The sequence below is a fragment of the Chroicocephalus ridibundus genome, chromosome 1 (genome assembly GCF_963924245.1).
Source record: "Chroicocephalus ridibundus chromosome 1, bChrRid1.1, whole genome shotgun sequence".
In the NCBI taxonomy this organism is placed as follows: Eukaryota; Metazoa; Chordata; class Aves; order Charadriiformes; family Laridae; genus Chroicocephalus; species Chroicocephalus ridibundus.
Genome location: NC_086284.1, coordinates 138777321 through 138792581, shown reverse-complemented (window position 1 = coordinate 138792581; position 15261 = coordinate 138777321). Strand labels below are relative to the sequence as shown.

General features: G+C 39.0%; 1 protein-coding gene across 3 annotated transcripts in view; it reads left to right on the top strand.

Moving 5' to 3' along the window:
* Positions 1-15261, top strand: part of LOC134525097 (potassium voltage-gated channel subfamily KQT member 1-like) — a 516763-nt gene that overhangs the window by 64024 nt on the left and 437478 nt on the right. For all 3 annotated transcript variants that reach the window (XM_063355594.1, XM_063355583.1, XM_063355574.1), the window contains exons 8-11: positions 4134-4244; positions 5285-5380; positions 6452-6580; positions 9128-9290. In XM_063355594.1, the coding sequence (XP_063211664.1) occupies positions 4134-4244; positions 5285-5380; positions 6452-6580; positions 9128-9290 (499 nt within the window). The remainder of the gene's footprint in view (positions 1-4133; positions 4245-5284; positions 5381-6451; positions 6581-9127; positions 9291-15261) is intronic.

Below are 15261 nucleotides of genomic sequence, written 5' to 3'. Positions count from 1 at the left end.
AATTAGAATGACACCAGTGAAAGAAATGGAAAGCATCTAGTTTATTAATAAGGAGGTCTTAATTTAATATGTTATCATTAAAGGGTGGTGATTCATGTTTGCTCTGCACAATGCCTTTGGTGTTTCATAAAGTAATTCCTAGGCCTGTAAATGCAAAAGGACAGAAATGCCCAAATTCGGACCTGAACAGGAGGGAAGGTGAACCCCTTATCAAACTGAGGGGAGCAAGGTATGGTGGAAAACAAAAAATGATTTTCAGCTATTAGTTTGGGAACTAGCTATGGTTTTTAGCATCTGATTCTGTCCATGTATATTCATGCATAGGTTATTCCTACATGTAATAAAAGTTCCATGTGAAGCCAATGTACTTTTTCTACCTTTCCTTCTTATTTTATTATTTTATCTCTAGTTATCCAGAGCTTGCTTTGTAAGTTGCATCGAATGTTTAGCTATGGATTATGAAATATTTTTAAATACTAGAAGCTACAGCCTTGATTTAAGTAGAGAGTAAAAAAATAAGGACAAAAAAGTCAGGATGTGTTTATACAGGCATATTTTGTTAATATTTTGAACTTAATTTGAAAGGAGTTTCCCATTATGAAGACCAACAAATAAATTTAAAATGTGCATTACTTTACGTTGTTGAGGTAGATGATTTGGAATCCATATTTCAAAGTGTATGTATATGCCTTGCAAAGTGTTCAATAGGTTTTGTGGTTGTTTTCCAAAACTTGACTTGTTTTGTGTAAAAGCAAGATAAAATCAGCTTTGTCTTTCTCTAGCTGTGTGAGGCACATGAAGAACACTGTTTGAATTGTTGTTTAAGCTTTCCAGCCCTCTAGGCCCCCTCAGCCTTAGTGAGTCACGGTGCAGGTGCAGTTCACAGCTGGGAACAGTGACAAAGGACAAAGTGAATCAGTTTCTTTTTCTTTTCAAATCTTCTGTAACGTAGAAACACAGATGTGGAGTTACTAAGGAGAGAAATTTGATTTCACTTTTGCCTTTCAAAATTGAACCATAGGAAAAAAGTCTTGGTAGCAAGTATTTGAAAGTCTTATGTGTCTGACAAAAACCACAGAGTGTATTGTGGGTAACATTTTGCTCTGAGCAGAAAGTGCAAGCTTGCTGAACTTGATACAAATGACCTGAAAGGTTTAAATATGAAGAAAAGGGAAAATAAAGAATGAATGAGAGTTGGAATTAAATGCTAACTATGTTCACTCACTACAATCAAATGCAAGGTTGTTTCACCTAGATTTGGCTGGCATACAGATTAAATGGCAAAGACATATCAAAAGCTTGTGAAATGTTATATGAAGCCACTTCCAGAAGTCATAGTATGTTAGAACACATGCAAAAGCATTTCCAACAGCGCTGTCAGTCTGCCAGAATTGCAATCCATGTGACAGCAGTTTTTCTGTCCTTTCTGAGTATTTTTTCTTTAGGAAAGAAGAAGGGCATGGAGGAGGCTTCTTTTCTGTTGGCTCTTCCGTGCTCATCTCTTGCTGTTGGTAATGCTTATTGGTTTTGCTGCAAGCTGGACTATTCTGTTCCGTTGAACTTGAGTTAAATAGTCCCTCCAGTAAATGGGTGTTAACTGGCAGAAGTACTTGGGATCAATTGCTCAGAATTTCCAGCAATGAATTTCCATGCCAGAGGTAGCAGTTTGACTCCCTGTATATTTAACATGTTTTTTGAGGTATGCCATTCTGACTCTTCAAACTTCAGGACTCCTGCCTATCTTAAAGCATGTGAGAAGCCCTTTTCACTTCTACTAAATTAGAGTTCTTCCTTTTTTGAAGTGCATTTTCAGAGCCTGCATTAAAGCATGTGCCTACCAGCTGGAATATGCCATAGTAAATCTATGTCAAGAAGGAGGTGTAATTTTTCAAAGCCTAGTTATTAAACATCTCTGAGCAGATAACTAATAACTTTTGGATATACAAGTAGAAAAAGATTCTGGTTGTGATTAAGAAAGCCAGAGAATTACATTGTTTATAATCCTTTCCATGTACTTCAATGCACTAATTAGATTACCCAGAAGGAACCCTCTTAAGGTAGCCAGGGAGAAACTTTCTGAGACATGTTCAGGCACCTGCAGGAATCTGCCAGCCAAATGCCTGCTGTAGAGATGGAAAATCATCTTTTCTGTGGTTACAGCTTTCATGCTGTCTTCCATAGTAACACTAAGGCAACTCAACATCACTGCAGTTTGTTTTTAAGTCCTGAGTGCTGGAGAACTCAAAAAACCAAGAAGCCTTTCATAAGAAAAAAAGAGAGGAAAAGGAAGGAAAAATCCCAGACTTTAAGGGGTCATCTGGGTGCACTGAGGGGCTGAAGTGGCGTTAAAGAAACACTGCTTTAACTTCCTCCACTCCCCCCTAATATGTACTGCATTTCAAAGTTGAATTTGGGGGGGGGGGGGGTCTGGTTTAATTTTGGGGCTGGCAAACATGTCTGTCTGTACTGCTGGCAGTACACAGCACCTGAGTCACTTCATGGGCAAGCCACATTAAATCTGGACAAACACCTGGCAAGACAGAGCTCCTGCTGAGACCAGTTTGCAGTTCAAAATAACAATATTCATTACAGGATATAGATACTACAAAGTTGACTTCATCAAATGAGAAATTAATGATGAATAAACACAAGCCTAATTTTTTTTTTAACTTGGAAAAACTCAGTTTGAGAGTAGTTGGTAATTTTTTCCCTGCAAATCTTCCTTCCACCTCTTCATAGAACTGCTCAGAGAGGAGGAGGAAATGTATTCTTCCCATGCCTTTATTGCTGATAGTTTCTTCTGAGAAGCCTATTTTTGCATAATATCTAAGTATTTGGCAGCAACTTTTCCCGTAAAAGGCAGTATTGTCACATCTTCTTTTGTAGTCAGTGTAAATTTACATATTCTTTTAAGTCTGTTTTGGCTGCATTTCTGCTACCATTCAAGGCAAAGTGAAGGGAGAGGGACTGGGTTTAGGGCTGGTGCTCCCAAGCAGAAGTACATTTTTTCTATTTAAAGCTCTCCCCAGTGGTTGGTATTGGTGACAGAATTCTTCATTTCCTCATCAGAAGCTTTCCACTTCCCAGGGGTGCAAGTCATCTTTGTCATACCATTTTATGGCAGCATCAGGACTCTGAATAGGCTAAAAAGCCTTAATGGCCCAGACCAGCCACACCTGGGACCACCTGAACACCAATGGCCCAGGGCCTCTTATTTAGGCTCAGCCTGGGCAATGTTAATCCTGGCCTGTGGATGGACTTCCTGGCTTGATGTCAGATGTGCCTCCTTGCTTTATAATCTGGATTCTTGATTAGACCCGGTTACTCTTTCTGTATCTGTTTTGCTTGGGTGCTGGGGGATTGGGTCTGGACTGAGGAGGTACTACCCTGCTTGGCTGTGTTATCCCCCTTGACTCTGGGCTCCTCATCCCTTAGGAAGTACCTGGCCCTTACTGCACCTTGATGGGCAATGAGCAGATCCAGGTGCAGTAGTAAGGTGCATCCTATGTCTGAAACACAATTTTGAGTGGCAAAGAGCTGTATTTGGGGGGGAAGAAAAAAAGCTTAGCATGGGGCTCAACTGTATTTAGGTCTTGGTTTATTGGCTTATTTCCTTTGGGAGATAAAGTGTCATGGAATGGTTGTGTGTTCCTCCTCCTGCTGTGAAGATTCAGCTGAGTTGGTGTTAGTCCTGTCCCTTTCCCTTCCTGCCAGCACAGCGCATAGCTTACCCTAGGGCAGCTAGCATCTCTGCCTGACTGTGGAGTTTGGCCAGTGTCTGTGCACTGGTTGTGTGCAAGTCAGTGCTTTCAAGGCGCTCTCCTTAGCCCCGTGGAACTGCATTTTTAAAAGCAAAAGCAGAAAAACTGCAAGTCTACGGTCTCAAGAACACAGGGCCAATCCTTCCAGTTTGGGAGGGTGGAAGCAGCCAGATACAAACTGTGAGAACAGTTATCCTGAGTCCAGCAGTTAAGTTTAGCATAGTCTTGTGGTTTCCTTATACACAAATCTAAACACTGTTGATCCATATGTATCTCCTGATACTTCTCTACTTTTTTTTTCTTCCTTTTATTTTTGTATTTGGGGAAAAAGGGTACGGCATTGCAGTGATCAGGTGTTTGTTTCTGGCCTAGGTAACGGTCACGACAATTGGCTATGGAGACAAAGTTCCCCAGACATGGATTGGGAAGACAGTAGCTTCCTGTTTTTCAGTATTTGCTATATCTTTCTTTGCGCTGCCAGCGGTAAGTAGAACTTGGTTTACTTTTTTAACTGTCTGTCTGACTTGGGCTCACAATTAGGTAGTTCTAAACTGGTGCCTTTGATAGCAAATAATGGGGTTGTGTGTTGTTTTGGAATGTTTGTGGACACACACATCCTCAAGTGTATGTTTGTGTATCTGTGCACCCACACATAAATGAGTGAAACTGTTAAATCCTTACTGCGGTCATTTCAGAGAGATGTGGCCTAGGAAGGAGATAAGAATGACTTTAACTATTTGAAGAAATTAAACTATTCGGTGAGGTAAAGAGAAAAAGAGCTTTTTATCAGCGTGTCAATGACAGAAGTCAAACTTTCTTTGTTTCTGTTATTTTATGACTATATTGGAAAAATCTGTGGTCCTGTGAGGAGAGGAACACTACCACAAAGAAGAGGTCTAGGAAACTGCATCTCTTTTCCTTCATGGTACTATAAAGCATCTTTGGGCTTTTTGGATCTTCAAATAACGGCATGGGGGGGGAAAAAAAGACAGCAGCATCCAAATAATTAGAATACACAATGCATTTCTTCAGTAACTATCAGTTTTAATAGAAATGCTGAAATTATAAAGCATATCTTTGGCTTCTTTGCTCAATTTGCCTGGAAAATCAAACTAGATTCTGGCTTTAGTAGTGGAGATATTTTTGTGGCAAAGAATTAAAGACAAGTGCAAAGAACAGCTATAGATCAGTCACGTGACATTAATATTTGCTTCTCCCACCATTGTGTAGCGTTGCCTTTCGAAAACGACCACCTCTGGGAATGCCTCTGACTAATGTTACCTGTGGATCACAGCAATAAACATATGCTGGTTTTTGGAGTTATATGATACCAATATCAATGTGCTCAATTTCAGATTTCTTTGTTGGAATAAATAGATTTCTGTCACTGTGGACATTTGAAAATTCAGAACTTTTTCTAGGAAAGTCTTTTATAAATTGTCTGTTTATTTTGTATGTTAAGTAGTTGGTTCAGGCATGTGAATCCATGTTGGAGTCTGACTAGTAATTTTGCTTATATTTAGGGTATTCTGGGGTCTGGTTTTGCCTTGAAAGTACAGCAGAAGCAACGTCAGAAGCATTTCAACAGACAAATCCCAGCTGCAGCTTCTCTAATTCAGGTAAGGCCCCTAACAGTGAAATGCTTAGGAGGGTATTAGAGAGGGAGCATGGCCTAGTAGTTAAAGTCCTGAGAATCACAGTTACTGCACTTTATTATAAATCTACAATTTGTGTTGAACAGGAACAGGCTGCCCAGGGAGGTTGTGGAGTCCCCTTCTCTGGAGATTTTCAAGACCCGCCTGGATGCAGCCCTGAGGGATGTGCTTTAGGCAATCCTGCTCTAGCAGGGGAGTTGGACTAGATGATCTCTAGAGGTCCCTTCCAACTCTGAAGATTCCGTGATTCCATGTTTAACCACTTTGTCTTTTTCGTCTACTTCAGTCACTAGAGAGAATTAGAACTAGCCTGTTCCCCCTCTTATGAGTGAGCACAGGAGGCTTTACTAAGCTGATATTCACAAGCATAATGACCTTAACTGGATGCCATGAGTCTATTTGACAAAATAGTAAAAGCTCTTCATTATAATCTTTAATTCCTAACTGCCTTTTTATATTCCCTTAGGTCCTCTGCATCTGCCAGATGCTGAGGTGATGAATGTGTACACATACATGTGTATACACGCACCTCAGTTTAGAAAAATGTCCCTGCATAGCATTCTATATGATAATACAAAGAATAATGCAATAGCATGGTGCACAAATACTGAAATGTGGCACACTGCAGAAAAAGGGAAACAGCAGTATTAGATGACACTCGTTGGCATTCACTTTTATGGGGGTTGTTTGATTTTTTTTTTTACTTTTTTTTTTTTTTTTTACTGTGGGCAAGGTTAGACCCCAGCTCTTAGGGAGATCACTACAAAGAGCATACTTAAGATCACTGTGTGCCAAGTGTACATTTCCTGGTGCAAATTATACTCGACACAGTTATACACAGGGAAGAGTGTATTTTATTAGGCGTGGTGTTGTGTGGTATAGCACAGCAATTGCAGTCAGAACCCTTTGCAGTATTTTTACATTGATCGAAGAATGCTGTCGGTTTGATTTGAAGCAAAATCTAACTTAGCTGTCCTGCAGGTACAACAGTGACTGCTTATTCACCGAAATTATTGGGTTTGGGTTTTATTATAGACGCTGTGGCGGTGCTATGCAGCAGAGAAATCCTGCAGTTCTACAGCAACATGGAAGATTTATGTTACACCGCCAGTGCAAAATCCAAAAAAAACACCAGCGCCATCTAGCCCTAGTCTGAGAAAACAGGTAATGGAGAGTTGGCAGAGCTCTGTTCTGTTCTTGCTTTTAATTTGATTGGGATAACTTGCAAAAATCCTTGTGAAGTGCCCAAAGAACTTGGAGAACTGAAAGCTGTTTGTAATGGGACATGTGATTGTTTTCCTCATGCCACAGTGCGATTAATTTTCCTTGAAATATTCCTGAGGGACAGTAAAACTTAAATTTGACCTGGTGGTCTGACAGGTGCTGATTCTTCATTGTTTTATCCACTTTGAAATCTTCTTTACCTTCTCAAAGGGCAGTGTAAGTCACTGATGACACTTAACCATTTTGCATTCATTTTGCATAGTAGTTCATACAGAAGGAATGGAGAAAGCTAGTTTAAAAATTTATGTTTGCCTTCAACATGTGGCTGGCTATCTACGCTTGTCTTGCTCAAATACTTCTCTCCATGGTACTTTTCTTTGCGTCTCTGTGTAGAAATTTGGACAAATTCCTGAGCTGTGGCTGCAGAAGAGTGAAATAGTGTTTGTCAGGTGGGATTGCTGAAACATAGTTAGGTAGTTTCATTGGCGAGCTTGCCTAGCCTTCAGCCACCCCTTCTGGAAAGGCCCAGGTCTGCAGCAGGCCTAGCTCAAATACCCAGGGTTTCTAAAGTGATGTTAGAGGCCTGGTTTTAGGCAGTGAAGTCCCACTGATGCCTATTGCCCAGCAGAGAATTGCAGTACGATTTCCACGCAGCACGTGTAGAAAGCTTTATCAGTGTGATCTGTGTACGTGTATATAGAATCATAGAATTGCCTAGGTTGGAAGGGACCTTTCAGATCATCTAGTCCAACCATCAGCCTAACACTGACAAAATGTTTTGGTGTTACAGCAGTACAACCTACTCGGTGCTGAGCAGAGGGTCTCATAGCAAAGTTACAATCTCGTCCTTAACTAGAGGCAGAAAAACTGTGAAGAAAGAAAAGGGTGAAGCTGAAGTAAGGCTGGGTAGTACGTTTTGCTGAACAGCAGGCAAACCATGGTGGGAGAGCTGAAAAAAATTTCTAGCTTTTAGTGCCCTTAGTATTTTTCCTCTCTTTTCTCTAGTGAGAGGGACTTCCCTAATATATTATTAAACCTGAACTTCCCTGTGAACTGCTAACCCTAATTCAAGAACATAGTAATGGTTCTTTCATCTCTTACCAAGGGACTATCTTGTCTTGCTAAAAGAGACTAGTTCGTTCTTTCTCTACCTAGCCTCTTATTTTAAAGACTTCACTGTGTATTGATCATGTCGTGCACGTTGCAGCTTTTTATTCTCCAGAGAATTCCTAGTTTCTTTTCCTGCTATGAGAGCCCATAATCTTTCCTTTAGGAGCATTTTGATGCATGGTAGTGTATCCACTGTCTACAATAAATGCCCATTTCTACTATTTTTCATGCCCTGTTTGATTAATTTTGAACACGCTTTTGTTTAATTGCTGCAGAACTGAACACAAGAATGAATTCCAAAAGACTGAATACAGACTGTAATAAATTAGAATTGGTTTACTTAGACCAAGTAGCATTGTCCCATTTGTGAATATATTGAGTCTGCAGCTGTTTGTCTTGATACGTGCAAATATTCATTCTCTTTGTTGCTGATCTCAGCTAACGGCTTAGTGGTCACATCAGAGGCCAGAGTACTCTGCAGAATTGAGTGCAGTAGCCCTAGATCTCAGCTCCTTGTCAGAAGGTTACTGGAGCATCAGGCAAGTTAACGTATGCCTCTTATCTCTGTTTTGAGATGTGAGAGTAGTAGAACCAGGTGGGACTAGAGCCAAAGGGTAGGCAGTCATGAAGACTGGAAATAAATGCTATGTTGTGAGAAGCAGTATTTATATAGCTAGGTGGTGGTATCATGCAGGAGGTAGACAGCACAGGCTGTGTAGTCAGTATGTGAGCGGCTGTTTTGTTGGTCACTTCTAGTCACAAGGGCAAATGGAGACCAGCCTTGAAACCAGTTAAATTCAAACCTTCATTTTTCATTCTTATGTACCAACTGTAGGGTGTTTAATAAACACTGCCTCTTAGGCTTCCAAAATCAGGAGAACTTCAATTTTTGAGGCAGGAGGAAGGATTTATCTTCTCCTGGTGTGCCTAATTCAGCCTTTTTGGTAACAGGTGAAATCTTCTGTAGTTGAAAAGACTGCACAGTGCCTAGTTCATAATTCAAAGTCTATGGTTATGTTTAATTAGAACTTCAGAAAGATGTTACAGCTAAGCTGTTGTGTACTCAAGTGATTAGTATTTTGAGTGCCTTGAGTTTTGGACCCAGTTTGAGAAATTTTACTTGAGACCTGATTTTCAGAATGCGTTAGACATTTTCTCCTGAGAATGAAATCAGATTTAAGTTGATAATTCAGAATCAGCCACTTTGAAACATTAACCAAGGATGTAACACTTTCACTGAATTTCAATTGCATTCTTTAAAAAAAAGACAAAATAAAGTACAAACTCAAATGAATTTACTGCATAGTGAAATTCATATGTGTACCTTTCTGTTTTTGATAAGTATCTTCTGATACCATCCCATTTCTGCTACCACAGGCAAGAAGATACAAAAGAAAAGGGAAACTAGGCTGTGGTAACGGTTCTGCACCTGTGATAAACCCAGGAGAGAATGCCTTGTCTATTCCTCAGATCACTCATGATCACATTGATGAACAAGAAGACAAAAAAGATGTGTCTTTCTACATTGATGAACCAGGAGGTAATTTACTTTCACTTATGTTCAGTTTGGCATTTTTTAAGTGAAAATGTTAAAGTGACTTGAACTGATGAAGGGAAAATGTCTGTGAAGAAATAATTTAAAACTAATCAGTAATGCAAGATACCTCAAACCAAGGGCAATTACATAACAAAAACAGTGAGACACAAATTAAAGGAAATCTGTAGATTCATATGGTGTGAACACTAAAAGAGCTGTCTTTGTTTACCAAAGTTAACTCAATTAAGATTTTGGACATAGCATTAATTTTACTTTTTTGAACTATCTCAGAGCTGGATGGAAAACTTTCTCAGATCTACCCCACCTTTAAACTTTACCTCACATAGAGCCTGAAGGAAGGAAAATAAACAGGAAACATATCTTTACATTTTTACAGCACTGTCTTAAACATAGTGCAAATAAATTGTGATAGGAACAGCTAAATATTTTTATGCCTATGTCAACCAAGAGGCTTTGGTAAGTGGGGTTTTTTCTTGCTTCATTTAAAGTATTGTGTGTTGCTGTAAGTGGCTGTTGTATTTCAACCTGGAAATTTCAACCTGGCTGAATTTCACTGCTGAGCTAAAATACTGCTTTGTTTGTAATTTTTTTTTTTAATTTTGTAGTGGAAATGTGGCTATGAGATAGTATTGTTTACTATAAAGTGAGGGGTTTTTTGCAAAGCTAATTTTTCTGCCTTTGTGTTGATATCCTTTGTCTGATGGGGTTGGGGAAACTTGTGCTTGTTCTGGATCTGCTAAATCTTTAGCTCAAGGGGAGATTGTTTCCTCATAGTCTGAGGAGTTATGTTCCATACCCAGAGGCATGCAAAGCCTTGCCAAGTTAACTGAGGTATCCAAAGATGCTGGCTCTAGTCAAAGGTATGTTATCATGTGGTGCTTTGACTTAGGTTTTCATCTGTCTTTGATAAACCTGAACATCGACTCTGTATAAAATTGCTACTTTTATGTGACATTGAAGCTGACACACAATTTCAGCCTGGAGAGAGTATGGCTGCAGTCTTGATGTGATGGTTTCTTTATTAAAAAGTACTTCAAATATTTTTGCTCCCAGAGGGAATATGTAGCGTCTTCTGTGTTGAACACAATCAAAAGTAGGAGTTTCACTCAGTTGTTCTGACTTTACAGACTTGCTAGGTTGTATTGTCAATGCAACCGATGTCATCCATGCTAGAGCAGTCAGTCAGATGTGGAATAGCAGGGAGATGAGAGCTGTGGCGTGTTGAGGTACATCTGCAAGGGGTAGGAGCATCTGCCTCCCATAGGGATTTAGAAAGACCTTCAAGCCTCTGCTTCGTGCAAGAGATAGCCATGAACTGCCATTGTGGGAGGAAGAGTTTCTTGCACTGATGGAGGTTTTCATTACCCCTCATGTTCTTTCTTATGACTTATAATCTTGTGTAAATCATCCATCTGTCTATTTGAGGTCAGAATGCTTTTCAGAAATGGTGGATTTTTAATTGTTGTTTGACATTTCCAGTGCTTTTGTAGGGTTCTGTGAAAGGGGACAAAAGGTGTGACAAAGGTGTGGCTTATAAATAAAGTTGCTGCTTTAACTACATTTCTCTGAACAGAATTCTATGTTCATTCACACATGTTTATTAGAGCTCTGCAGCTTTCCTTGCTGACCATGTAATAGCAGATTTTGCTGAGTGTCTTTTGATATTGTAGTATCAGTCAGTGATGGACAGAAGCAGCAAATTGTTGTGTAGCTTCTAACAGTCCTGAAGACAGTTAAGATGTTGAAGACTATTGTTGTCTGTATTGATGACCCTGCCAGCGCACATTTATTCACTTAAGCTATGTTCCTTGAATGTTCATAGTTAGTCTGAGCAAAGCTCTGTGCATCAGAGGAAAGAGATTGAAAAGACAAGCCTGTATCTTTTTCTGCCTGACAGCTTGGCAACAGAGGAAAATAAAATATTTTTTTTCACTTTTTCTGAAAATGATTTCTTGTACTCTTATTATAGCTGGTCTAATTTATTCTAGTTCTGAGAGAAAGCCATGCATATTATTCCCTTGCCAATTAAGTTTTATCTATTTTTCATTTTCTTTCACGTTTTCTTTTAGACAGCGTCAGGCGTAAGTCACACTTAATTTGATTGTCTGATTTATTCCTTCTGTTGCAGATCTTCCAGGAATGTAGTTGGCTAACTCGATTGCTCAATTGACTGAACATTCTTGACACCTCTCAAAAGTTTAAACCTGATTTCTCTCAGTGAAGCTCTCCTTGCCAGAATTAATATTCTTCTATTCTTGGGAAGTGGAAGTACTAGGCTTCAGGCTTGTAAATGGTGGTATTTTTTTCCTCTCTTAAAAAGCTGAAAGTAGAAGAGACAGAGAAAATAATTTAAAAAGGCAATTGAAAAGGGCCATGCCAGCTTCTATTTCAGTATTGCTAGAGCGGAATACTTTATTCATTGGTTGTGGAGCTGGATGTTTTACAGATGATGGCAAACTTCAAGATTGAATTAGATCACTTTTCATAGGCCTGACCTAGGAGGAGCAGAGCTGTTGCTTTAATGGTGCTCTTCTAGTCGGCTGCTCCAGTCAGATGTGAGAGAGACTGTAGGGAGACCTGAAACAAATGCCTGGCAAGTGCAGAAATAGACTGAAATTAAGTTAAAATTTCCTTGATAAAGGAGAGTTTTACCTTAATTCAGGATCTGCATTGTGTGAGCACACCTTTTTTTTTTTTTTTTTTTTCTTTCTTCTTCTTCTTCATGAAAGCAGGGTTTTTCTTAGGATATCCTGCTAATGTATCTATGTCCGCCTGGTATCCTTAAAACTTGCATAGGAGGCATATCTTATCTTTCAAAGTTAGGCAAAAATGCTTTCCTTTTCTATATGAAGGCTTGAGAAAGGGGAAGCCTTATAAAGCCTGTAGATATGATCGACATTAATTATTGAAATAAAATGAGATTAACTAATTGAGATAAAAATGAGATAATTGCGTATGTGTAATAAAAAACATGTATTGGATAGTGCATAGTGTAGAAGCTAAATCTTTACGTGCCATAAATAATGGAATCTTGAAGCAAACACCTGATAATCTAAAAGAAAAACAGTTTGCACTTGGTTCTACACCATGCATGGGGTTTAGGATCTGACGAACCCCATCTTCAGTACCCGTAAGAACTTGACCATCCTTGCAGAAATGGAAAGGCCGAAAGTTTTCCACAACAATAGATTCCTTGTTTGAAGTCAAACTTCTCACAATGAGGAAGCTATTTAGAAAGACATTAAAAAGGATCAGCTAAAGCAAACATGGATTTAAGAAAAAAAGGTCTGGAAAATAACTGTGATGCTGAAGATACTCTAGTACAGCATATTCTTTTCATGGATATCTATTGCTTCTACTGAGGAACTCTTTCATACCAGAGTGTATGGTTTAATTTTTTCCTGTAGTGATTTAAAGCCCTCAGTGATTTCATTCTCACCTGAGATTATAGCCATAATTGTTCTCTGTAGTCTTGAAACTGATCTTTACCTGTACTTCTGTCAACCATGGTGCACACACTCCCCTGCAACAGGGTGTGTTACCAGAATGACGACATGTATGAACTCTCTGGCATTGTTAATGTTCCTGTAAGATTTAAGAAGGCACTTAAATACCAAGATGGTAGTTATTTATGATAGCAAGAGTGAGTGGCAGGTCATAAAGATGGATCTAAATAGAAGAAAAACAAATAACACCTGAGTGTAACTGAAATCTTTTACATGCACTTGAGTTTCATCTTCAAATAACAGCTATTCAGTGCAGTGAATAGCTTCCCAAAATGAACTGAATACATGTTTCGTAATGTGTTTTATTAGGGAGGAAAAAATTACAAAAATGTGAGAGTTTTTGGACCCTGAGGGTCAGCCTTCTGGGACATCTCCAGCAGATGGAATATATTATTCTCTGTCAGTTATTTTAGGTTGTATACACAACTCATTATTGTAAAATTTGTCAAAGTCACAAGACTCTCACAGTGATAAATCTTTGCTGGAGTAAAAACAAAATTCCCTATTTATCACTATGCTTTTCTGTTTGCTTTTTGGAGTTTTTTACATGCTGACAATTCCACCCCACCCCCGCCTATTTAAAGCAAAACTGCACAAAAGTAACTTTTCACCAGGAGACGGGAGAGAAATGTTATTTTCTATGACCCCCAGAATACCTTTGTAAACTCTCTTATATGAAGTGTGTAACAGTGTTAATGTTGATTTACGCTCTCTGTAATGCTAGTTTGGATGCTGACATTCCAGAATTCACCTATCTAGTAATGGGTTGGTTGTTCCTGGAAAATGGTTGCATTTCCATTGGGGAAAAAGGGCTGCTTTCCTTCAGTGGTGTAGATGGATTACAATCTGCAGTACATATAAAGAAGCAAACATATTAAATGAAGTGGCTTCATAGATTCCAGTGCTGACAAGCTGAGTGAAAGGTGAGGAAAAAACATGTGGCTAAAATTAACAGAATAAAGCAAACACCGAAGCTTTTGAGGGTCTGCATAACTGTCAGTAAGTCAGAAAAGCATAAATACAAAGATATACTCCAAATTAGCAAGAGAAAGTATCCAGATACCATGCTTCTGAAAAACGTCATGCTCTTTAAGTAGGTGACTTTAGCAGATGCTGGTGGTTTTGCTGTGAGAATCTATGTTCAGCATAGGGCTGTTTAACCTCTGAATTTGTCAGTCAGTTCAGGACTTGTAGGTACTAATGGTACTTGCCTGTGAGTATGAATTGTGGAAATATATTTGTACACCTTTACTAGAAAGTTTTCAGTTTTTACCATTTCAGCCCTGGCAGTCCTGAGTGAGAACATTCAGTGAATTCTGTTGTAGAACTGGGGGTGGTGGGTGGTGTAAGGGGAGATGGAGGCTGAGAGGAAGAGAACAGCTGCCCCTGCCAAACCCACTCTTACTGCTGATTAAATCAGGCAGCTTTTGAGGTTTAAAAATTTATTTTTGTTCTGCATTTATTCAGCTCCCTGTTCTGCCTGATTTAGGACCAGAGTTTAGATCACCAGTCCCACCGGACTTGGGCAGGGACTTCGTACCAGATGGTCCCAGAGACCATGGGAGTGCATAGTGAGAGATGGTATTTGCAGCGCTCTCAAACTTTTTCTGATTAGTAATGTCAATAAAACTGAGTTTAGACTTTTTTTATCCAGAAAACATTTTTGCCTCATCAAGGACAGTACATTTAGATGAAACTTCATTCTGTTGAAAATGTTTCAACTAACTTCAGTTGTGATGCAAGACTGAATTTAGCTGTTCAGTAGCAAAAGAAAATTTCTCAGTTATGGCAGGGAGACTTTATGATGAAGTTGGCTTAGAATAAGCACATGGTGAATGACAAGTTTGTGCTATAGAGTTAAAAAAAAAACAATTGAGCAAGAGAAGTCCTGTCCACCATGGACTACTGGCAGTGGTGTTTCTGGTAAAGTTGACTATTAGAACTGGAAAAAAGACACTACCAGCACAGCAGTGGGGAAAAAAATAACTGTGAATTGAAAAGGAGGGCATACCCCAGGATAGGATGTTTTGTTGACAAAAGTTAATATTTCAGATTACTGTTAAAATCATAAAAATGTAGAAAATTACAGGAGTGAATAAATTATATTTGAGTCAACATGTTGCCTAATAATGAAAAAAAGGCAACTTTAAAAAGTGAGATTAAATGGACCTAATAAATTTTATAGTTTTGGTAAGCTGTTTCACAGTACTGATGTGGTCCTGATAATTTTTTCTCTCTGATCCAGAATATACATTGTGATAGTCTTGCTAAGTAAGTCTCTGGGCAACAGAAGGAAGGAAGAAAATCCAAGACCCTGTCATGAGAGTGTCAAGGGAGAATTCAGCTGTTGACCATAAAGACAGAAAATCAGTTTTTCTTTTATGTTTGAGCAACCAGCAGAATGTTCTCACAATACAGGACCTTGTGGAGTTTTCCTGACATCTGTG